This window comes from Balaenoptera borealis, assembly GCF_965194805.1.
Source record: "Balaenoptera borealis genome assembly, chromosome: 7".
NCBI lineage: Eukaryota > Metazoa > Chordata > Mammalia > Artiodactyla > Balaenopteridae > Balaenoptera > Balaenoptera borealis.
In genome coordinates, this window is record NC_138864.1 from 58,128,373 (window position 1) to 58,154,863 (window position 26,491).

Below are 26,491 nucleotides of genomic sequence, written 5' to 3' on the forward strand. Positions count from 1 at the left end.
AAATAGATAGCTAGTGGGAAGCAGTCGCATAGCACAGGGAGATCAGCTTGGTGCTTTGTGACCACCTAGAGGGGTGGGATAGGGAGGAGGGTGGGAGGGAGGCAGACGCAAGAGGGAAGAAATATGGGGATATATGTATATGTATAACTGATTCACTTTGTTATAAAGCAGAAACTAACACAACACACCATTGTAAAGCAATTATACTCCAATAAAAATGTTAAAAAAAAAGATATTCTTTATTGTTTGTTCTGTAGATCTCTTCTTAATGATATACCATGAAAGCTAGTGTCAAGCGCTGTGAATGCAGGGCTACGGGTGTCTATGTCTTCAGGGTCTGACACATAATAGATGCTTAATAAATTTTTGTAAAGGGAATAAATTAACGAATGAAAACAAATTCATTCCATAGTGATGTATCTCTTGACAGTGTTCTACTGTGGCTAAATAAAGATAAAATGTGACATAAAAATCCCTCTTCCATTTAGGTCTTGTGTTACATACACAATTGAGTGAAGAACCATTCTTTTTTCCTCAGTCAGTGTCACCCCTAGGCCTGAAGCTTTCATTTGCCAGAATCAGGTGCCTCCTTTCCCTGGTTTGGCATCCAGCATCGCCTGGAGTTTCCCCTAGCACCCTGGACCTCTGCTGCCATGGTTCACCCCTGCCCCTCATAGAAACTTCCTTGCCCTGTAACTATTTGCCCAAAGGAGACAGACTGCTTATCTAAGTCTTAGTCAACCGGATCCCCAAGTATGTCACATTTGTCCCCAAGGAGAAAGATAAAGTACATTTCCTTAATCACCTCTGCTTAAAAGAAGTAAAGAAACTGAAGCACAGAAGAATGAAATGATTTGTCCATTCACGGTCATATAGGATCTTGTCACTCAAACTGTGGTCCATGGATGAGCAGCGTTAACATCACGTGGGTGTTTGTTAAAAATGCAGAATCTCAGGCCCCATCCAGTTCTGCTGAATCAGATTCTACACTTCACAGTCAGAGAAACACTTTGCAAGTTGTGACAGTGTGGAGATTTGAATCCAAATATTCCAATTCCTAAATCAAGGTTCTTTGCCCATGTGCTTCATCACAGGGGCTTCTAAAAACAGTGGCCTCCCCCTCCTTATTAGTCTCCTTACAGTACCAGGATTCTAATGGTAGAACCTCAGTTGGGTAGGTGCATCCTATGAGACCCCAGGGTTTCAGAGCTTTGAAGAAGCTTTTAACTCACACCCTTGAGACAGCAGCCTATTTATTCTCTGCAAAAGGAGAAAAAATTAGGGCCACCCGTCAAAGTGGGGAAGTGGCCATTCTATAGACACAGCTGTCACTGATAACCTACATCATTACATTTGATCTTCACAATAACACAATGAGAGAGGCTTCATTATCCCTATTATACAGATGAAGAAACTGAGATTCACATGAATGAAATAATTATTAACAGAGACTTTGTATCGCTGGTTTCTCTGACTCCAGGGCTGGGCAGAAGGACATAGCCCCTAAAATCATAAAACCTCTCAGGGATAGTTCTGCAGTCATCTAGGTAGCAATGCTTCAGAACCTCTTGAGAGGCCCACTATAACTCTGGGTTACCATCACTTTTTTCCTCTGTAGTATAATGATGAGAGACCTACTTCTGGGCTGAGGAGCTATGGCATTCTTTATTGGGTTCTTCTTCATTTGGCTCCGCAGCCTGTAACAATGGGTGTTCTCCCCTCTCCCATGTGATACAACATGCCAGCTCTTTGAATGTATGTATTCATTTCATGTTAGATGTTCTGCTGAAACCCTGAGACCTTTGAAATGGAGCTGGGATGGATTTATGATGACAATGGGTGGGTGAAACCACATGCTTTCTCTCTTTTGTTCAACACTGGGAGGAACACATGAATGACAGCCCATTCCCTTGGGATCACTTGTAGGTTATAATGCCCACACCTTAGCTTCTTTAGTCATGGTGAGATGAAAAAGAAACAGAGCAACTACAGGGAGGACCTTCAGATTCCAAGGAAAACCATGGATATGATGAATGAACACTGTGACCAACATTCCATATGGAAAGAAGGCGTGAACTATTAATGCAGCAGCTGGAGGAGACAAGGGGCAGGCCATGTACGTTAATGCTCTACTACAAACCCCCTCCCAGTATGATCGACTGCTTTCTGGCAGCTCTACTGACCTTACATGTGCAATTTTTAGTCACTCTTCGTCTTCAGAAAAATATCCCTTTGCTATTTGCGTGCCAATAACAAGAATAAGTGAAGTGACATGTTTGTTGTGGCAAAGTGCTACATCCTGAGACTCAGGATCTTTAGTTAAGATACCAGTGGACTAAAGGATTTGACAAATAATATATGGATTCCTGTGGGTTATGTGGTCAGTGAAGGAACGTGACAGTTCCCATTGTTGCTATTCACAATTTCAGTGACCTGCTGATCAGTCCTACCAAGACTGAGTTAGAGCTACAGCCAAGTAATATCATGTCAGTATTTTCCTGCTGCTTCTTTATTTAATCTGATGTACATACTGTGTAAAGGGTATTTCATAATAAGCTGATCTTTTTATTCACTAAACAATGCATGTTAGTGCCCCATTCCTACCAAAAGCAACTTAATAAAATTAACTGACTCAGTCGGTGTGTGAAATGAGATTCTCTCTAACCCATTCCACAGTGGTTTCCTCCAAGGCCAGAGATTCTTCGGTGGTCCAGTTAGAGTTGAAATGCTTTATACAGCTACATAATTTTTTACCCCAAATTAATGATGTCTGAGTTCATGGATTTAATACTTTATAGGAATTTCAATTAAAAAGAGAATGTTCTTGGCAAAAGAAACAATTTTGCTTTTCTTACGGTTAGGGTTATTCTCATTTGGGAAAGGAGTGCTGACAATCATGTGAGGTTGAAATTATGGTGAGCTGTGTGTGCACAGAACTGTGGTTAAGAGCTTGGGAATCAGGAGACTTCTATTATACTTCACCACCTACTAACTATGAGACTTGAGCAAGTTACTCTCCTCTCTGAGCCTCAGTTTCCTTTTCTGTAGACTACAAGGCCTCAGTTACACAGTCAGTAGTAAGTCTCCTGGGATTGAATGATCACACTTCAAAATGGTACAGAATCACTTTGAGAAGTCTTTAAAGATTGTTATAAAGGATAAAAATGTATCCACAGTACATATTAGTTAGAGACCATATAAATCATATCATTTAGAATATGATAAAAGCATAAATAAACCAAATGGTTTTGGATGCATATCATTCTCAAATGTATTAACCCTTCAATAGTCTTATTAGCCTCGATAAAAACAATGAATCAATGTATATGCTTCATTGCTAAGGTGCGTCATCGCTCTGTATTTCAAGACCTTTATTTTACTTACTATTTTATATTTAAAAATAAAACACGACCCAGTGATAATGATGCTGCTGGCCTAGGAGTTGGGAGCTACGCATTCTACTTCGGGGTCTGGAATGAATAAGTCCTAGGAACTCTGCTGTGAACTGCCTACTATGGCTCAAGCATTCAGTAAACTAATTTATTTTAGTTTTGGATTTTGTAAGGAAAACTATGTGTATTGTTTGAGAATTGTAAGAGTTATACTTCATTAAACTTTCTGTCAAAATACCTGGCGAAGACAAATCCAGTAATGATATATCAGTACTATGTATTAGATATTAGTTACAGGATGAATATCTGGACCTGAAACTATCCAGGGTAGAAATGTGACAAAGGGAAAATATAAGTGCAGTTTTTTCACATCAAAATGAAAGTCTGAGGTGAGTCTGGATTTATCTGCATTTCAGGCTGCACAACACAGAAGCTGTCCCAAAGATTCCTTTTTCCTAGGTAGTCTCATTTCCTTTGTCAGCTCTAAATTTTTGTTGGACCTAAGGTTTTATGTTTTCTTGACAATCAGAAGTGACAATCAGTGATGTATATTCAAATTTATTCTAGTATGTTTTAATTTCTGAATTTTTGTTTCATAGAATCATAGATTTCCTGAGTTAGGGAGAAGCCAGAAGTTCATCAAATCCATTTACCTTCAGCAACTGCAGACTCCAAGGTGCAATTTTTCTTGTCTGAATGTTTATAATCAAGAACCATAGGCCAGTAAAGAAAATGAAGAGAGAAAAATGACAGAAAAAGGAATTCCAGAAATGAATATGTTTTCTTCTTCCCTACTACTGACACTACTTTGGTTGACATAGTTGCATATGTCATTTTTTACAGGTGTTGTAGCCCCGAGTGTAAAAAACACATGTGTAAAGCTTTGATGATAGCATTTCTAAGCTATCTCATTTTGACAACAGAAGACTTTTAATAGTTTTGTTATATGTATTTTTACTTTAAATAAGAAAATGAAAATGAAATTTCAAAATGCATGCTGTTGTCGGGACTTCCCTGGTGGTGCAGTGGATAAGAATCTGCCTGCCAATGCAGGGGACACAGGTTCGATCCCTGCTGCAGGAAGATCCCACATGCCACGGAGCAATTAAGCCCGTGTGCCACAACTACTGAGCCTGCGCTCTAGAGCCCACATACCACGATTACTGAGCCCGCGTGCCGCAACTACTGAGGCCCGCGTGCCTAGAGCCCGTGCTCCGCAACAAGAGAAGCCACCACAATGAGAAGCCCACGCACCGCAACGAAGAGTAGCCCCCACTCTTCGCAACTAGAGAAAGCCCGCACGCAGCAACAAAGACCCAACGCAGCCAAAAACATAAAAATTAAATCAAATCTTAAAAAAAAAAAAGAAAAATTTTTAAAAAACCCAAAAAACCCCAAAATGCATCCTGTTGTGTTTAGCCATAATGTCAAAGCAACCGAAAGAATTTAATCACTGATGGCATGCTACAGTTAAGTGAATTAAGGAGGAAGTTAAGGTTTTCATTTCTAATTTTCCTCTTCCCTGCAATGGACATCATGCATTTAAAGATTCTATAAAATTTTACAGTTCGCAGTAAACATAGAGTAATGTATGTATGTCTATCTCTGTGGGGAATGTTGTCTATTTCCCTGCAACTATCATTGAGTATACACAATTAGCATAATTTATGCAATACTGGAAACTTCCTTTGTTATTTAGAAAGAATTTCCTGGCTTGCATAATATTTTGTACTATATTTTCCAAGTTTGGGGCAACATGATCTTTTTGTGGAATCCACAGCATGAAACAAAATTCTCAAAACAATTTCATTAAGGCCGCTTATCTGTTTTACTTTTTCCAGGTGCCCTGGGGTGTTCCTGCTAGTATCATTTGCCTCAAGTTTAAAACTAATGAAAATCCAAATACAATTAGAAAGGGAGATGAGGAAAAGAGAGATTCCAAATCAGGGTGGATCCTCTTATTGTGCTGGAGGGAAGAGGATTGTGATGCATCTTTGATAGCAGCAGTGGAGGAAATGAAACACTGATTGCAAGCCAGGTTTGAGCTGACCATTCATATGAGAGAAATCAACATTATCCTGATTATGCATGTGAGAAACAGATGCCATTCCCTCCTCTTTCTGCAGATGTAACAAGAGGCATTGTGCCTGCTTGGGATAACTGGGTGGGAATAACACATGATGCATATACTTAAGATAAGAGGAAGGGGTTCCTGAATCATTATCAAAATTTCAGGAATATCCAAATTTTGGCATAAGCATTAGGTTTTGGTTCTGTTTTTATCTGAGGAAAAAAATTCCCTACTAATCGACAACTGCTTAGTGCGTTTGTCAAAAATACGGTGTGTTATGAGAGCCTAAACAGTTAATGCCTGGATGCCTCCCCGCTACTCCACAGTCATAACCCACCCTGAACACACACACACACACACACACACACACACACGTTCATTCCTAATTGTTCTTGAATATTCAGCTTACGACTGCTGGAGTTAACCTCCACACCCCTCTTCTTTCTTTTCTGTTCTGGAAGCTCCCTCCTCTGTGCTCCCACAGCACGTTTATCCAGATCAGCCGAGTGAAAAGGCTATGAGCAATGGGAAAAGTAGTCTTGTCTCATTAGTCTTTGCATTCCTGCTCCTTGTCTAATCACTGGCAACGAGCCTTATCTTATTTTTTCCTGCCCTTCACCCCTCTTATGATGGCACATGTTATGCCTTCTAAAATACTGATTTTTTTTTTTGTTTCAAAGAAGACCACTGTAAACAGCAGAAAAATGTATTAACCAAACCTTTCTGTTATGTTGAATTTAACCATATGTCCATAGATTTGGTCATAAAATAAATCATTCCTTGATATTATAATACAATAGAGAAAGCTGTCTTTGAAAGGCTTGCCACTGGAACTTTTTTAAATTGTCATTGGGGGAATGAATGTGGAGGACCAAGGTGGTATAATAAATGGGAAAATAATATGAAGTTATAAATGTAGTGAAAGAATAGAATTTGCTTCTGAAAATATGTGTGCGTATATATATATATATAATATTTATATATATGTACATTTCATATATCAGAGGGGAGAGCTTACATTTTTAATTTGACGAAATTCAAGAAAATTTGACACATTTCATCCAAACCTGCCTCCTCTATAGGGAGTACAGTTAGTATATAACTAAAATGTCTGCTGAAAACCTCTGGGCAATTGGAATGAGCCTAAAATTACCTCCACACTATCACCTAATCCTTCTCCCTATTTCCCCCTCCCAAAAAATCACAAAAAATGACATCCATAAGCCTCACAGGGTGCCAGATCTAGGTGTAATCAAAGAGAATAAGGACAGAGTAAAAGTTTGTAATAAAAAGCCAGTGTCATGTTCACGGACTGACTGAGCTGCTGCTGGAGAAGGTGCCTTGATTAAACCTCGCAGAGCCTCATTTCTGGCACATCTTTGACCAGTTAGGCAGGCCCAGATTCTGCCCATGCTCTGCAATTCCTCATTCCTCCTAGGGAATTGTTCTGCCTCTTCCACAGCTCCTCCTCCTCCAATCAAGGGTCTGACACTGCCCATTGACCACGTTTATTTTTCTGCCTTTTGGCACTAGGAGCTTGTCTGTTGTAGGATAAAAGTGGAATTCTCTGCTGTCTGCACGGCTTTCCCCAGGGAACAGAGCATGAAACCCAAACTTATATATAAAATCATATCCTGTTTGCAAACATCATATTCCCTTTGCTTCTCACTAATCTGGTCCTGTAAACCCCAGCACAGCTTGAGAGCCCATTCCTCATCTAAACAAATGCCATAAGCCCCTTTATACTTTTACAACCATGTCAAAAAATAATATTGCCTGCCAATAGTGATGTGATTGGAGTTGCCTCCTCCGAGCCATAAAAGAAGTGCAGAGTCTGTTATCAATTTCTCTAAGTGTATCAGGGGAATTATGGGTCGATTCAGTTCCAAGTTATAAATGACAACTCAAAAGCCGCAGAAGCGTTTGAAGCTGGGAGCTGATGACGACATTATCATAAAAGCCTGCTCGTCCTTGCTTTTGTGGGTTTTTTTGTGGCCTATCAAGTGAAGAGGGAAAAATAAGGCTGAGAAATGACTTCAAGATTTCTTCACACAGCAGCAGGTCAGATGGCCAGGAAAATGATCACTATTTTTAGTGATATACCCTGAGGAGTGAGAACTAAAGTGGTCCGGCACTGGCTTTTGTTTCCAGAGTCCCTTAATTATCTGTTTCACTATATGACTACCAAGGCCCGGGATTTGGTAAAATGCTCTTTTCAGTTGGTGCATTTTCTTGCAGTGCAATCACACAGTAATCAGAAATGAGTCATGCCATAGTAACGAAACAAAATGAGAACCAAACACAAAGGAATTTGGAAACCTTGAGATTGTTGTCCAAAATGCAATTCTGGAGAGCACACTTTAAAGCAACTTATTACCATTCACCCATTGAGCTACTTGACCAAATTATCACCTGCAATTTCACAGGAAAATCTAATAAGAGGTAGAGATTTTTTAAATTTCATAATGTGCCAGGCAGACCCCTCAAAAGCCAATTAATCCATCAGCATTCAGTAGGTATAAATTAAACCCATCTGGTGGGAAGGTATATATTCTAGGCGACTGGGGTTTATCCCAACAACTGGGGAGCATTAAGTGTTGTTTTGGAATTTAAACCAATGGGTTCATCTTAGATAATATGAACCGGAAGAAATGCCTTAAGACAAAAGCGATTTTAGTGGTTTCCAAGCTTGCTGGTGTGCCCCCATGTTGCCAAGCTGGGCCACTCCATGTTCATACTGGGTGTCTTTTGTATACTTAATATGTCTTGGACTGTCCTGGAGGTAAAAATTTAGATGGATACAAATCCACAGGACCCAGAGTTTCTCTTAGGACTTATATCAAAACCAAAGATCTTAGGAGTCAAGATGGTTCCTGAATGTCTAAGAACACAATCTGATTCCTAAAAAAAAAACCCAAAACACTGAATCAAGCTAGTTCTCTAGAGCATCAACAAGCACAGGTATACACAACACAGCACATACACACTCACCTAGACGTACATAAACACCACCAGGAGACCTATAGGCCAATTTGAAAAACAGAGGTGCCTCTCTCCAGCGCTTTCCAGCAGTGATGGAGTCAAACTAATCCAGTCTTACTCTTCCTGCTTCTGCTTGTGCAAGCTAGATTTATCCATCACCTTTGCTGCCACCATACTGATTAGGTGTTATTCTATGACACCCACTGTGCCAGAAGCAGCAGTCACTATTCATTCCTTGGGTACTTCTAAGAGTTTACTAGAGCAGTTCTTGCTAAAGAATAAGAAGTTTACTTGGTATGGGTTTGGCACAGTTGAGTACATGTATTTTATGTTCAAGGCATAGTGAGTCATAGGCACAGCAGAAGTCAGACTTGGGAAGTGGGTCCTAGGGAACTGTCCTCATTTCAACTCTGGATCATGAATTAAATGTACTTGTAAGTGAGTGGGAGTTTGATGATCACCACTCTTTTCACAGCTTTGATTTCCTCCCCATCACCATACCCACTAAGTAGTCATTAGCTTTGCTTCATTCTTTGCCTCATTTGTAGGTAATCAGCCATTCTCTAAAAATGGCCACTTGGGATGTCAGAAAATAAGTGCAAAAACCAATGAAACCCATTTAAAAAGTCAGTAAATTCTCTGCTTTCTAGAATGACTCTGCAAGCCCCTGGCTTCACTGGAGGTTTGCAAAAAATGAGCATGGATTAATGTGGGATGGTGACTGTCCTGCCCTAGGAGTCAAAAAGCAAAGCTCACTGGTGAGCTGCCATCAAGGGGACCACACTACATGAGCCACACAGATGCACTGCTAGGCTCCAGGGGCTGCGGCTGGTCTGCTGAAGATGAGAGCGTTGGAAGGACCTAAAATGCTCTTTTGGAACTCCTCCACATGGACATGCACGTCAACCTCATACCTTCAGCCTTTCAGCCTTTACTAAGTAACTTCAGCAAAATAACCTCACTTCTCTGAGCCTTCAGGTTCTCATCGGCAAAATGGTGTTAATAATTACGACAATGTTATAAAGTTATTACAAACCTCAGGTGCATGTTGGTAAACTGTAAAGTCCAAATGGATATTGGTTGTAGTTGCCATTTTTATTTCTAGAAGGCAGAGTCACAGGTGAAGGAATAGAAAGATTATCCTTGCAAAATCTAGCATCACTAAAATGACAGAATTAGCTGAAAATGTATGGGATTTCCCTGTATAAAATTTAGTTATAGCAAAATATCGCCTAAAACATACTCAGGACTAGTTGTGTTCTTTCCTTCAATATCTAAGAAACTTAACTGACTTAAGTTCCTTAGTCCTTGGAAACCTGATCTAGAATTACTTTGTCCTAACATGAGTTAGCACTCAGTTCTACAGGATGATGTCTTGTTACTGGTAAGGGTTAACTTTAAATAGACTGCAGGTTATAGGCTATGTTCTAATCATCCACAAAAATGTAGACATTTTTTTTCATACGTTGTTGGATTTGAACAAATTTGTCCTTGAAATATGGTATAAATATCCTGGGTCAAAAAGGCTTTGTTAATTATTGAAGACAAAAATGGCCTCAGGAGGTTCACAAACAAAATGTCCCACAATGCAAAGTGCTTTGTGAAGTTTATGCCATTTTTACCAGGAATATAATGCATATGCATACTCAGTATGACTCTACTAAAAACTGAATTTTGCTATGAAACTACATTAAACCCTCTCATATTACCTTTTCTCTAGCAATATAAAAGTCTAGCAAAGTGGCTTCACACAGGAACCTATAGTTAGCAGGGCCCCATATTTGGATAACTTTGGTATTTTTGCCATCTTGAAATTCTTAATAATTTCTGAACAAAGGGATCTCTATTTTCATTTGGCATTGAGCCCTACAAATTATGTAGCCATAATAACCTGAAGTCCAGCATAACTTTTACTGAGAAACAGCCTTAAACACAACTGACCAGATAAATCAAAGGATATATTTTTGGAAGTTTATGTTATTTAAAAGCAGTAAACAGAAACAATCCCATTTACCATCACATCAAAAAGAATAAAATACCTAGGAATAAACCTACCTAAGGAGGCAAAAGACCTGTACTCAGAAAACCATAAGATGCTGATGAAAGAAACTGGAGATGACACAAACTGATGGAGAGATATACCATGTTCTTGGATTGGAAGAATCAATATTGTCAAAATGACTATACTGCCCAAAGCAATCTACAGGTTAAATGTAATCCCTATCAAATTACCAATGGCATTTTTTCACAGAATTAGAACAAAAAAGTTTACAATTTGTATGGAAACACAAAAGACCATGAATAGCCAAAGCAATCTTGAGAAAGAAAAACGGAGCTGGAGGAATCAGGCTGCCTGACTTCAGATTATACTACAAAGCTACAGTCATCAAAACACTATGGCACTGGCACAAAAACAAATATAGATCAATGGAACAGGATAGAAAGTCCAGAGATAAACCCACGCACCTGTGGTCACCTAATCTATGACAAAGAAGGCAAGAATATACAATGGAGAAAAGACAGTCTCTTCAATAAGTGATGCTGGGAAAACTGGACAGCTACATGTAAACGAATGAAATTAGAACACTCCCTAATACCATACACAGCAGTAAACTCAAAGTGGATTAAAGACCTAAATGTAACACCAGATACTATAAAACTCTCAGAGGAAAACAGGCAGAACACTCTTTCACATAAATCGCAGCAAGATCTTTTTGGATCCACCTCCTAGAGTAATGAAAATACAAACAAAAATAAACAAATGGGACCTAATTAAACTTAAAAGCTTTTGCACAACAAAGGAAACCATAAACAAAACGAAAAGACAAATGACAGAATGGGAGAAAATATTTGCAAACGAAGCAACCAACAAGGGATTCATCTCCAAAATATACAAACAGCTCATGCAGCTCAATATCAAAAAAACAAACAACCCAATGGAAAAATTGGCAGAATATCTAAATAGACATTTCTCCAAAGAAGACATACACATGGTCAAAAAGCACATGAAAAGATGCTCAACATTACTAATTATTAGAGAAATGCAAATCAAAACTACAATGAGGTATCACCTCACACCAGTCAGAATGGCCATCATCAAAAAATCTACAAACAATAAATGCTGGAGAGGGTGTAGAGAAAAGAGAACCCTCCTACACTGTTGGTGGGAATGTAAATCGGTACAACCATTATGGAGAACAGTATAGTGGTTCCTTAAAAAACTAAACATATGACTACCATATGATCCAGCAATCCCATCCCTGGGCATATATCTGGAGAACACCATAATTCGAAAAGATACATGCATCCTAATGTTCACTGCAGCATTATTTACAATAGCCAGGACATGGAGGCACCCTAAATGCCCATCGACAGACGAATGGATAAAGAAGATGTGGCACATATATACAATGGAATATTACTCAGCCATAAAAAAGAACGAAATAATGTCATTTGCAGCAACATGGATGGACCCAGAGATTGTCATACTGAGTGAAGTAAGTCAGACAGAGAAAGACAAATACCATACGATATCGCTTATATGTACAATCTAAAAAAAAATGGTACAAATGAACTTATTTACAGAACAGAGTCACAGGTGTAGAAAACAAAGTTATGGTTCCCAGGGGAGAAGGGGGGGGGGATAATTTGAGTGACTGGGATTGACATATACACACTACAATATATAAAATAGTTAACTAATAAGGACCTACTGTATAGCACAGCGAACTCTACTCAATACTCTGTAATGACCTATATGGGAAAAGAATCTAAAAAAGAGTGGATATATGTATAACTGATTTACTTTATGGTACACATGAAACTAACACAACATTATAAATCAACTATACTCCAATAAAAAAATTTTTTTAAAAAGCAGTAAACAAACTCATACTTACCCCAAGTCCACCACAAGGTAATGAAGAAAAAAACTTTTGAGAAGAGTCACCTACACAGTAAGAAGACATGAAAAAATATATAAATTGGAATATAATTACAGTTTTAAAATTTTTTGGTGTCTATTAACACATAATATGTCACATGGTATTTATTCATTTGACTCAGAAGGAAACTGATCAAATTTTAGATAGTTAAGAACTCAAACCAAATTAATGCATATATTATTACCTGTAGAGTCTTTTACCCCACATGAACAAACACATACCTATGAAAGTTGAGTCTCAAGATTTTTTTCAACTGCCCTACAGGATGTTTATCACAATACCTTTTTTGTTTATAACTTATCATAAATAACTCAGCTGTTCATTACGTGTATCCTTCCAGTGTAATGTTTTGAGCCACAAAGTTTATGAAATACACTGTCATTTTTTACATGCTCCAAATATTAAAGCATTTATTCAAGTATACAGACTTATCTTTAAGTTCTACTTCAGATATAGCTAAGACCAAGAATACTATAAACCTCTCCAACATTCACAATTTTTTAAACAAATAAGGCACAAATCACTATAAAAAAGATAACCTTTTGGGGATCTATATAATATACATATAAATGTATCTTTAAAGTAAATGCCAAAATCTTACTTGTGACTATCTTTTGGAATTGAGATTTTATGGAAGTTTTAATCATTTTTGTTTACCTGCACTTTGATTTTCTACATTATCTACTACATGTATAGAGAAAACAAAAAATTACTACTCCTAAACCTCAAGACTAAAATTTGTCTTGCAAAGTAATTAAAGGAAAGGCAGTGGGCATTTCTATATCATAGTTAAACAGCTCTGAAGTGACTCATATGGGTCACTCAGGAGATTAGTGGTAGAACCAGGTACAAACCTCCATTTCACTTATCCTAATTCATTTGTTCTACTGATGATCAATGAAATAAATAATGAAAATTGAAAACAGGTTTGTGATGGAATTCACATCATGTCAGTAAAAGTCTAAATAGATTTTACTGTCACAGAAGAAAGTTTATTTTGAAAACAATAAATTGTATGAGTTCAATTTTCAAATGCAATTGCTAACAGATGGAAAATGATAAAGAAAAATGTAAGTGCAAATGAAAAAATAAGATATCTCGTTATATATAAGGAGCCTCATGGAAAAAAGATGAAAAGTCAACAAAAAAAATAAACAAATCATGAAAAAATATTAAAACTGGAATACTGACATCAGTAAAAGATACATAAAAAATTTTATGGATAGCTTGGGGAGGGGTAAAAAGTTTTCTTAAGTTGTTCCTCATAACAAAGATATTTCTGTATCACTGAATATTTTGCAAGGATGTGTTCACATGTCATACGTGAAATTAAAATATATAATAATGTATATTTTAATGTCTGAACTCTTCATTCCATAGTCAGTGAAAAAGGTTAAAGATAATATTACAGTGTACTGAAGTAATTTTTAAAGTAATTTAAAAAATTCTTAAACTCTAAGCAAATACAGAAAATAAATGATTTAATACTTGAGGAGAATCTAGTTTAGTACCATTTAAATAATATTAAACAACCAAATTAATCAATAATTTAAATTTAGTAGTATGCAAAAAATGTTTATTTCACTGAATTGACTCAATTTATTTTTTAATAATGTTATATTGCCTCACCCATGGACTGAGCTCTGGCTAGCCACAAGATAACGAAAACTGGCAGTAAGAATGACAGGAATATTAATGCTAAGGAAAACCTCTCACCAGAAATGACTGAAGAGAATGTTTTAAAAGTGTCACCTTACAGGGTCTAGAGTATTTAAAGAGATAAATGCTGCCCATTTTCAAATCTAATTATTTTATAAGCTATAGATGTCTTTCAACATACGAAGACTGATGGGTCCGGTCATAACGAACTTTTGTTTAAATCCTTCCTCCTAATTCCAGAACATAACTATCAAAAGTAGTAGTATCAATTAAATTCAGAGAATTCATAGAATTGAGTAAATTTCAATTTACTGTGTGTGTGCAATTGACAAACCCTCCCTCACCATCTGTGTTGGGAGGGATCAGATGAAGAAGAGGATGTGTGGGAGAAAAAGAAAGGGATAAAGAGGGAGAAAATATCTTGATGGCTATGAATTTCTACACATTCATACATGGGAGCTTCAATCTGGTCTTTTAGATAAAAAAACAAGCCACAAGAATTCAAATTTCACAAAGAACAAAAAATTATGAAAACTTAAACTTTTAAAAGAATGGGATTTTTAACTGAGACCCTGAATTGAGGAAAATCGGCCAAGTTTCTGGATTCATGACAGAAACTGATACAGTTCAGAAGCATCATCAAAGTTGAATTTAGTGCTCGATATCAAGACCTAGCAATGCAACATCCTTGGTTACCTTTACTCCTGTAGCTTGCACTCAAGGCTGACATCGTTACACTGATCCCTGAGAGGTGCCTATGGAACTCCACATATGTATCTAAAGTTAACTCTAAAATCATCAATTGTATGAATTTTATCTCACATTAAATATTCAAAACTAATGAGATAAATGGCCATTTGGATTAAAACTGTAAAAATTAAATAATTGGTACTTGGTGTTTTCATTGCATACATATTTGAAAAGGACCTCTGTCCAAGTTCTAAATTATGTATTAGAATTCATTTCTAAATAATCAAATCTTTAAATGATATGTGTGTTTTGAGAAAATCAGTTTTTCTCAAAAGTGTCAAATTTCATTTTAAAAAAAGTGGTATTGCCATGTTTCATAAGTAAAACAGTTCAAAGTTGCCAGAGTTTAAATTTCATTTCTTTTACAAATATGTCCTTTCTCTTAAAATGTGGAATAATGGTGGTCTTGGAACATCTAAACACCTACGTGTAAATTTATCCTAACTAAATCCAAAGTACCTAGTCCTATGCTTAGGTTGAATAATAGTTTGAGACCTAGTTTAAAAATACAGAAAAGAAAAGAAATAGGGAGGGTTTTCTACTTGTTTTCTCTTAACTAAATTAACAATAATCAAAATGGACATAGCTTCCTATCTTTAAAATGCATCAGTATTTCGACTGCAGAAGACCACGAAAGTTATTGTTTGGTTTACTTCATCATTTTGGTAAACTGGGTGGGATTATTAATTCATGTTAAAATAAGGACATTTATGACAGTATCCACAGCAAAAGAAGTACTTTATGTAAAGATCTGCATGTGCAGAGATGGATTCCTTCAACAGAAAGAAGAAAAAAACACACAGATTATACATGTTTAGACTGACTCACTGTCCTTTATGTTACTATATAACTTTAATTCTTTTTTTAAAGAAATTTAAATATTTATTTTATTTTATTATTTTTAAAATAAATTTATTTTATTTATTTATTGGCTGCATTGGGTCTTTGTTGCCGCGTGTGTGCTTTCTCTAGTTGCGGTGAGTGGGGGCTACTCTTCATTGCAGTGTGTGGGCTTCTCAGTGTGGTGGCTTCTCTTGTTGCAGAGCACGGGCTCTAGAGCACAGGCTCAATAATTGTGGTGCACGGGCTTAGTTGCTCCGTGGCATGTGGGATCTTCCCAGACCAGGGCTTGAACCCGTGTCCCCTGCATTGGCAAGTGGATTCTTAACCACTGCGCCACCAGGGAAGTCCATATATAACTTTAATTCTACTATACAAATTGATTTTCATCATCAAATTTTCATAATATGCTTTCTAAAAATTGAGTAATTTTTCTGTGTTCCCCTTTCTGTCAATTTCTCCCTACCCTGCATGTACACACACACACACACACACACACACACACACTCAACCATATACCTTTACTTCATAAATTTAGGGATGCCTGCCACTTGTTTTAAAAGGGCAGATTTTTAGCATTATAATTGGTAACTGTTAATTTCCCCTTATAATTGCTTTCCAAGATGCCTGCCTACTACATATCATACACTTGCTTTTGAATTGTTTAGGACCAGTTAATATAAAATCATTTTGAAATAATAATGAATTGCGTGAAAGAGTCCAATAATTTGGAACTGACACAATAGGTTTATTTGAAAGAAAGGGACAAGAAAAAGTCCTCAAATGCTTTTTTAGCTAAAAAACTTAAAACATGATCTTTTTGTCATACACTGCCATGTCATGTATTGTTATTCCATTGTAAAAGATTATGAATAAATATAATTAATAGATTGTTTCAGTTAAAATAAGGTTTTGTCATGAACTTTCTTCAAAATCTGTTGTTTCTATCACTCATATAAAGTCTATATAAAACTGTGAAACATAAATTTGATTTTAAATTCTGATAATAAAGTTTTGAAAAATCATAACTTACAGATTATGTTTATTAGTTTTCTACTTCTGTCAACTACTATTTAATTCCATAATTAAAACATGCATTACATAGACTACATTAAGATTTAAAATGCAATCTTACTATAAAATACAGTGTTCTAGGTGTAGCAGTAAGGAGTTTTCACTTAAAATAAGTTGTATTATGCCCTTTGTCTGTTAAGGTCATAGAAAAAAGAACTGAAAGACACAAAATAAATGTGAAAGGTGAAAATAAATTTGCAAAAAGAACGTGAAAACTATTTTTTAGTTTAAAAATGTAAGCAAGCAAACTCCACAGTGCATTTATTCCTGTCAGCTAAAACACAGTGAACAAATGCTATTCAAATAAAAGTAAACATCATGAAACTTGCAGTGTCATTTTTTCTAATGTAGGATTTTCTTAATCTACATTGGCTTCTGTTGTAAACGACTCATTCCACAGAGAAGTGCTGTTGGAAAAGCTGATTTTTTGTCTCACTGCTTGCCAAGTATTTTGAACTGACAGCAGCACTGACTAATGATAGTGCTGGAATGTGCTGTTCTCAGTAGAATGGAGGCCCATACAGACCTAGTAGTGTCCTGGGGTCCAGCTTCTGTCCATCCAGGGGGTTGGTGCCATACAACAGTGAGTGATGTTCAGAATGAACAAGCTGTATTTCCTCCAGGCTGGCTTTTCGACCTTGAATTCGCTGAAAGAAAACAGCAGAAACCTACAGTACTTCACTGACAACATTTAGGAGAAAATAAGACCCCAAGTCACATTTAAGATGATTAATAATGGTCGGAGTTTCATCATGTAGGAGGGTGACATGGATTTGCATTAACAAGGTACCATAATAATATTTGAAAAATAAGTGTATGCAAGGTTCAGATGCAATGGATTGCTTATGCCTAAGTGGGCAATTGACATTAAGCATATTCTTCTTTGGCATAAAGAAAAAATCTATAAAAAAGATTGGGATTGACACATATACACTATTGATACTATGTATAAAATAGATAACTAATGAGAACATACTGTGTAGCACAGGGAACTCTACTTAATGCACTGTGGTGACCTGAATGGGAAGGAAGTCCAAAAGGGAGGGGATATATGTATACGAATGGCTGATTCATTTTGCTGAACAGTAGAACACATTGTAAAGCAACTATACTCCAGTAAAAATTAATTTATTAAAAAAAAGAAGATAACGTCTACCTTATAGTGTTACTGTGAGGAACAAATGAAATAAAATAATTATGTAAAGCATCAAACAAAAAAGTTAATAATAATTAATTAAAAATTAATAATAATTAATAGTTAACTCCTTTGTAAAAGTACCAACTTAAAAACAAACAAGAGCTATTGCTTAGCTAACAAGTAAATTCAACCCTTACTTTACACTCACCCAAAGAACTTGTTGAAACAAATTCCTTATTGTTTCTTAAAGGACATAAGTAAATACCAATACATTTTAATGTATTTGATTATTACCCATATGCTGATCACATCATGTGTGTGCACCTCACAACAGTGTTCATCTAGACCAATGTCACTCAAAATATGTAACATTGGGATCGGTAACAGTTCAGGAAGTGTTTATGAATGGTCTGTGATGAGGTCTGCATAAAGCTTGAGAATAAATATTTAGAAACTTTTATAGTAATCTGACAGAGTATTTTTATGTCTGTTGAATCAAATATAGTCTTGTATGCCTTCAATTTTTATTTCACTATTGCAGTATCTCATTTTTAATGTATTTTATATAAGCATTAGTCTGTGGCAGAATGGAAATTAAGCAAAAACAATAACTGCTGTTTAATCAGAAACAGTGTGAGACACTCTATAGACTCAGTCAATATTTTTACACCCATGCTAGGCAGAAACTTTCACTTCAGCTAACAAAGAATGGTCCTTCAACATAGACAAAACTGTACATAAATTAAATCTCAGTCAGTCAATGGACAAAGTGTTCTTCCTGGTCACATTTCTCAGGGGGCACATCTTTGAGCCCAATAAACGTGCTGGTGTATGAAGTTAATTAGCCTCATTTTAAAAATTGCTGTGCTTTCCTAAAATTACCCAAACCGTATTAATATTTTACTTAAAATATCTATCACAACAAGACACTTGTAAGGTAATATATTAGCAGAGAACTACAGTAAAATTCAGAGAGAATCTGTTCAGGGAATCCTGTCCTTTCATGTTCCTGACCATGAATTACCAGTTGACGTGGAAACATAAGGTGACAATGACACCTCTCAGAACCAAGACAATTCCACGCTCAATCTCCCTGGTTTAAGGTGATACGGCTGCTGCTGTGTGGTTCCCTGAGGGGGCAGGCAGGGAGAACCTCGATACACTGACACTTCCTAGAGCTTTACTGGGTAGAGGTGCTTGTCACTGAAAATAAATCATCATGTCACAGTGAGAAAGGAATGGTGAGGGACCCAAGGGGTAAGAAGAAGGTAACAGGAGTGATGTAAAACAGAAACTTCTTGACACTGTGCCATTATGTGCTGAATAAACAAATGCTTATGGAATTTCTTTGTGATGGCACTGAAGTTCCCTGTGTTTGACACCTCATTTACATTTCCTGAAAAATAAAAATATGCTTTAGAGAAATTATTCCCAGGTAGGTGTTGAATGTTAAAATTAAACCAGGTAGGTAATGCTGAAGACTAGGGCAAATTTATGATGGCCATCTGGTCAGCCACTGCTCTGATCAATAAACAAACATGTTATTGACCTAGATGGCTTGCTGGTAAACATTAAATTTGGAGACATTTATGGAAGACCAGAACAACCAAAGAAACAGAATGACACGTAATGAGAAAGAGAAAGTTCTAAGTCACTATTAAAGGGAAACATTTTAACTGGGAGATTTCAGCTGGTGGAAAATCCCCCAAGATAAGTAGTAGTAACTCCATGGTCTGAGTCATCTAATGTTGAAATGAGCAGCACGCCAGAAACCAGACTGTGGCAGCCGGTCCTAGTCTGGCAGAATAGTGAACACCATGAAATAACAGGGCTTCCAGCTCTCACTTCTATGAGTCGATGAAATCCATAGCCACTAACATCTTATACGCTGATACAGTGAAACATCTTTATCTTAAGCAATGCCAGCTCTGTAGCTAACTATCAGACCCATGTTTGGACTACTATCATAAAGCTCCATCATTTTTTCCCTTTCTCCTTTCCTATAAAGATATTTTTCAGCTCTACACTGAATTTTTGCCTCTGGTGTAACATTAAACACCATTAGTAATAAATATATCTTTATGTTTTCACAAACTAGTCATATATATTTACATAGCATACATTCCATGCTTGTCCTAACTCCTTTCTCATTCTCCCACAATCCCACTAGTATTCAGGCTGAATGTTCAATCACACATTTGAAAAATAATCTGCTAACAAGATTCAATTATTGACAGTAGCTCAAGAACTGATAAATCTTAAGAGAACACCTGCTGAATCTCAGTCATTCCCTTGTGTAATATCAGTTAACTAACAGTAAGGATAGAGCATCTGGCCCAGCCTATTTAGCTTTCACTTATTCTAAGAGTATTCCTTTTTAGTATACCCAAGTCCTCCCCCTCACTACTAAAATGTAACAAAGTATACAAGTATTTCCTTTGATTTCTTCGCCCCCAACCCCACTTCTTTTTGATTCCCAGGAAGTATTTTACAATGGCTCTTTTTATTATTATAGAATATGTTTCTTTACAAAAATATTTACGCTAAATATAAGCACTAATTCTTAACAATCACTTTCTGCGTTTAAGGCCGCTGGAGAACAAGACCCACAAACAAGGGTGTACATGTTTCTACAGAAAGAGGGCAGTGAAAACCAGTTCAATATGAAAAAATGTTTCTACCTGGAGAAAGGACCTGGAGAAAGCATGCTCTGAGATTTATACCTCCAAGAGGCACTGCTGTGGGAACTCAGTGGATGTCTAAGCTAAAAATTCTGAAACAGCACCAGCTCTCCTTCTTTCTTAACACGGAGGATCTCCAGTAGTTCGTTCTGCCTCACTATTATCAGATGTCTTAAATTTGTAACATTCTACTTTTCCTCTCAAATTGAGGTCTCCAACCGTTTTCATTTTCTGGTATCATCATCAGTAATTTATTAAGTTATGTGTTTATGCTTAAATATAGATAGTTCCGTTTAATCCCTTCCCATCTTTTCTATTTCCTGTGTACCCTTTATTCCTTCAATTTTCTCTCATGATGCGCTTTTGAGCCAAAGGTCAAGAGCACAGTGAGTCACAAAATAGGATAAAGTGCTCTGATAACTGTAATTTAGGGAGATACTGATTTCCGTTCTCAGAGACATTTAGCCTGCAGGATGCCTAGCTAAAGTCATCTATGATTCTGACCAAAAGAATTTTTGAGAATTCTGAGTATATCTGGACACTCAATGCCTACAAAGGACGGCATGGGTCTCCACCTGGGTATTTCTCACTTGAGATCCAAATATAGGTCTTAAGTAACTTGCCAATGTAAGTCTAAGAAAGAAAGCTTATAGCTCTTCTTTCAATTTCTCAGTAAAGGAACGCTGCCATGTAGGAGGTATTCATTATTCTATTTCCATTCTCTGTGACTTGCCCTCAAGTAGTTTCTTCCTTGAAAACAGGAAAGGAACTCATGTGCCCTGAGCGCCTACGCTGTGCTAAGCACCCGAGGAATATGATCTTATTTATTAGATCAGAGCCCCAAACAGTATACATTTACGTTTGAAGTTTGACTAAAGTTGTTCAAAATGACCGTATCATTGAGTATCACAACACACCCTGGTTTTTTCCGAAAGAAGTAGTCGTTCTGAATTAAAGCCTGTTAATGCAACCTGATTATAGAAGGAATGTTCTGAACATGATCTACAAAGTCATACTGTGACAGGATAAAATGCAGCTTACCCACACACAGAGCACACACACGGTATAGATTCATATTTTTTTCTGCCAAGGAGCAGGGAAAAAAGGAAATAGTTCTATTCCTTCCCCTCCTCTGTTCAAAGCCTGGATTGAGGCCAGTGTCCTAATCAGTTCTCATTGGCCCTGGAGGAATCAGAACCTTTTGTAAAATATAATAAAGGGCATAAAATCATGATAAAATGCATGAAAAAGCAGTGCCTTTGGTTAGGGAACTAGAAATAATTTAGCAGAACAGATGGATTGCATTGGTTTGGTATTATTGAGGACATGAAAGGGCTTATTTTGTGGCAGTTCCAAACTAAGAGAAAATGTCCAACTTAAATTTGACAAGTCAAAGTACCTGCCTCTGCTGGGGGAGACCCCATTTTCTTTAATCATTTTCAAAGTGGTGACATATTAGGCAAGAATTTCCACTGAAATATCTCATTTTCTGAAAATATTTCATCCAGTGTCCCTAAATATAGGGATGCGTTTTTATTTTTTTCTACAAAGATCTGCAGGGCTGCAGACTACAGAGTTAAAGTAAAGAATCATAAATGACTTATGACTGTCAAAGTTACCCTCTGTTACAAATCCCATTCTTAATATTTAACGAATCAGTTCACACCTATTCATTATTGTCGATACTCTTTCCTCTCTTAAACAAACACAAAAAATCTGGTCTCATTGCTCATGCCCAAGCTTACCAACTGGAGTTTTCAAACGCTACAACCAACTGCTTCTTTAAATGTTACAAAGAAGATAGTTTCTATACCCTCCCCGCACTGCATTCTCTCCTTCCATAGACCCCTCATCATCTAATAACCTGTTCTCCTCAAGAGTCTTTCTTATAAGGAAAGGGGAATGAAAGAAGAAAGGCGGCTACTAAGCCAGCAGGCAGTCCAACAAGCTCTTGGTCCTTTCTGTCAGTCATATGAAAAGAAAGTGAATTGCAAGTCAGGAGCCCTGAGTTGTGGGTTCTGACTGTCACATGTCCTTAACGTGCCCATAGCCTGCTGTGAGGTAACTTTCTGGAGCTTTGTTTCTTCATCTATAAACATAAGGAGATTTAACCAAATTACTTTTAGCCCTAGAATGGTAAGTGAAAATGGTAAGCCCTAAAATGGCTATGTGAAATTACCTTATACACAACACTCAATAAAATATCCCTTATTTTGATTTATAGATTTGCCTTGGGCAAGCAAATATCATAACTGAAATGATAAATTACCATGGTTGAAGCAAGAGAGGAGATCTCACTATGAAGGTTTTCAAAAAGATGCTAGGTTTTCCTTGAAGCCCATTTTTTAAAAATGCTTAATTATATTTGAAAAATAAGAGAATTTTTTAGAACTCATTTTCCTATCCCATGACAACTTCAAAATAAAGAACATTTTTCCCAATTTAAAATTAAATTTGTGCATGAAGCTTCTGAGTTAATACCACCTTTGTTTCTCAGGTAAATGTTTACTTTTGTTACTCTCCCATCTCCAAATATTTGACTCCATTCACCTCTTTGTCTCTACCTCATTAAGCTTATGTTAAGAAATTGAGTTTCTGTTGATTTTTAACATTGGTGAGCCTTGGAATCAGCTGCAGAAGTTTAAAAGGTATTAATGCCTGGGTCATACCTTCAGAGCTCCTGGTTAACTTTGTCTGGTTACAACCTAGGCATCTAGAAACTGACAACCACCCAGTAGATTTTAATGGGCAACCTAGGTCAAGAACCACATGTTAGAGAGAGCTGTCCATTCTTCCTGCTCATAAGTGAATCCAAGATACTGACCCTGTACTAACCAACATTTGGGACTATGGAATAGTTAAAATAAATGGTTGGCAGAGAGAAGGTTGGAGAGTAAAAAAAAAACAAGTTTATCTGATCTTCAAAATGACAAGTGCCATCTACTTGCATGTAATACTGCTTGATTCAGTCATTACAATTTATTTACAAATATTTCAGGGCATAGAATAATTTCAAAAGTACTTCAGAAAACAGCAAGTCTATTCAGTAACAAATGTCTGGGTGGTAAAAAGCGTATGTACTATGTATTTTTTTTCCAGTTTTATGTCCACTCATTTCAAACCATCATGCTCATCAGAAAGTAAGAAAAAAATGTTATGCCTCAGTGTAACTGGCTCAATTTTCACAATTTTTATGCAACTGAATCTCCTATGTTGCAATTATTTTTTTAAACATTGTAATGAACATTTTACTGATTTGGGTTGAAGCATTTTTTTAATAATAATCACGTATGAAACAAATTTGTCACAATAAATATTTTGTTACTTTAGCACAACAACTTTCAGATAGTTCAAATCCATATAACTAGTCATTTTTTTGCTAATAAGTTTTAATGCTGTTGTTTAAAAAAAAAAAAATCCTGTATCACTTTCCAAACCGACTCAGAAGGGCAGCCTGTCTTACTTCCTTTTATTGGTTGTTTTCCACATTAATTCTTCCTTTTTTTTTTTTTTTTTGCAGAAATCAAAATCAAAACAAAAAATTCCAAATCATCTTAATTCTGATTATGGGCTGTACGGGTATTTTTAATGTTACTTATCTGCCAGGGTCCACTCTACTGGGTTATACAAATTTCTCTCAGAATAATGACACCTTGGTTTACTCATCACATCTAGATCATTTGTACTTCTTTCCATAACTGCCATATCCTTTAGAGACAATTCACAAGATTCCCTGTTTGAGTTTCTTATTGCTTTCTGGTTAGATTCTAAGACACAAGCACACACACACAAGTTTTTTGCAAACTAAACAAAACAGTAAGCTGTTATGTGCTGCCATCTAGTTAGATTAGTCCATAAAACAAATGTTTAATTGAATTTCCATTAACTTGCAATATTTAGTACTTTGTAACCTTCAAGTCAGAAAACTTGCACACTTCAAAATTGAGTTTCTCAAAAGAGTACTATATTTCCTCATTTAGATTTACAAAAGGTATTTTAAGAATCACTTGTGTGTGCAGGAAAGTGTGCTGGGGACCCTATCCCTGAGCTCCTTGGCATCTTAAGATTTTACACTAAACCTGCTCTCCACTTTTTTCATTGGAATGGCTGAGAAGGCCCAGAAGGGGCAACAGTAGCTTGGTTCTGTGTCCCAGAATTGTTTTGTAATTACTTTGTGTTGGCACTTGAATAAAGGAGTTAAACATTTCAGCACCAGTATGTTGCTTATGGTTTTTACTTATGAATTAAGGGAAACAAAGTTATTCAATATTAGTCACAAAGAGGCAATGCAAATTCCATATAATGTGTAATCCAACAAAAGCATTATAAAATGTTATTATTCTCAAAACAAATGTGAGAGCAAGCAAATGTCTGTGGGTGGCTTGGTGGGGCCGAGAGTCATGAGCACTTCTGGAAAAACAACTGCCAAGTGCATTTCTAACAGATGATGGGTCAACCTCTGCAATTTTTTAAGCACAGAAGAGCACATCTTTTTCTTCAGGGGCACACACACTTCAGAAACCTGGCTACCTAATCCAAGAGCTTATTCCCAAAGAGGACACCAAATGACCCCTCCAGACCCATTTCTTATGGTGACAAGAAAGCTGCTGGTTTTGCTTTTTACTCCCAACAGAATCACTAAACTCAGTGTGAATGATTCAATAGGGGAAACAATTAAATGGTGTTGGCATGAGGGACTATTAACTACTTCAATTTTTTTAAATCAGTGCCACGTCATGCCAAAAGAAGTTAACCCAGGTAACCACTGTAATCTAATATAATAAGGACTAATGTTTTCTCTGGCTGCCAATCAGGACTGTAATCACAGCCAATTTACACTATAGCTTACAAACTAAAAGCAATATGTTTACGAAAACATCCTAAAAATTTTGTCTACTCTTAACCAAAGACAGTGTTATGCTCCAAATTAACTTCTTAGGCATCTAATTTCATATGATCTTAGAGCTGAAAGATCCTAGCAAATATCCTGCTTAACACCCTCAGCTTACATATGGGAAAACCAAAGATCACTAAGGTTAAATGATTTGACAAAAGTACACAGATAATTAATGGCAGGACTAAGGTCAACTCTAACACTGAACAATAACCTTTGAAGGAATCCATTTTGATTAATTTTCTACATTGATAAATGAATTGAAACGATACATAAGTTTGATTTGTGGATCAGACTATTGTTTAAAAACAAAGAAGCCCTTTTAATGTTTTAAAATTGCCATCTTTTCTATCATAATCATTGTTTAATTGCAACATTGACTACTCCATTGGCTGAGGAAAGTATTTTTTTCTCTGTACGCCAGCAGAATTGAGACTCCTTACCTCCTGTCCCAGTGAAATTCTATGGCATGTTTTGGATTAGGTCAGCATAAGTCATAGATGTTTTGATAACACAGGAGCAAATAAATAATATGGGCAACAATTCCATCACTTAGGAAAGCAAACACCTGCTGAACTGCTCTTAAACTATGTTAGGAAAAAGAGTGTTCTGTTTGCATTTTTAAAGTTTTGGATCAGACTTTTGTGATTGGTCTTCATTAAGAGCCGATCTGCCAATCTGGGCTTTCAAGTGCGTTATTTGTTAATTGTGTGACTGTTTGCTAGAGAGACTCATATTTGCTGACTGGACTGGAATAGACTCACTCATTCTCACTCAACTGTGGGGTGCCCACTGTTCTTCTAACATTTCATCCTGGGTCTGATGTCACATCAGCAGTGCTGTTGTATAAACTGAATTTCATGGTTTCAAACAATACAAGACTAAAATAATGTGATGTACCAGGAACTGAAAAAGAAGACTGATCACAAAGGGATAATAGACTTTTAAATTTTAAGACCAGTGTGAACCATGTTACATTCCATTTACTTCTGCACTTTGCTCCTTTCATAAATAGTGTTCCTTCAGGTAACAGATTTAAGGGATATCACAAACTAACAATGCATTT

At 36.6% G+C, this 26,491-nt stretch overlaps 1 protein-coding gene across 1 annotated transcript in view; it reads right to left on the bottom strand.

The window, feature by feature from the left end:
- Positions 1-26,491, bottom strand: part of HDAC9 (histone deacetylase 9) — a 999,956-nt gene that overhangs the window by 277,363 nt on the left and 696,102 nt on the right. The window contains exons 16-17 of the mRNA XM_082398347.1: positions 17,239-17,359; positions 12,345-12,394 (exon numbers count right to left, since the gene is read on the bottom strand). Coding sequence (XP_082254473.1) covers positions 12,345-12,394; positions 17,239-17,359 — 171 coding nt within the window. The remainder of the gene's footprint in view (positions 1-12,344; positions 12,395-17,238; positions 17,360-26,491) is intronic.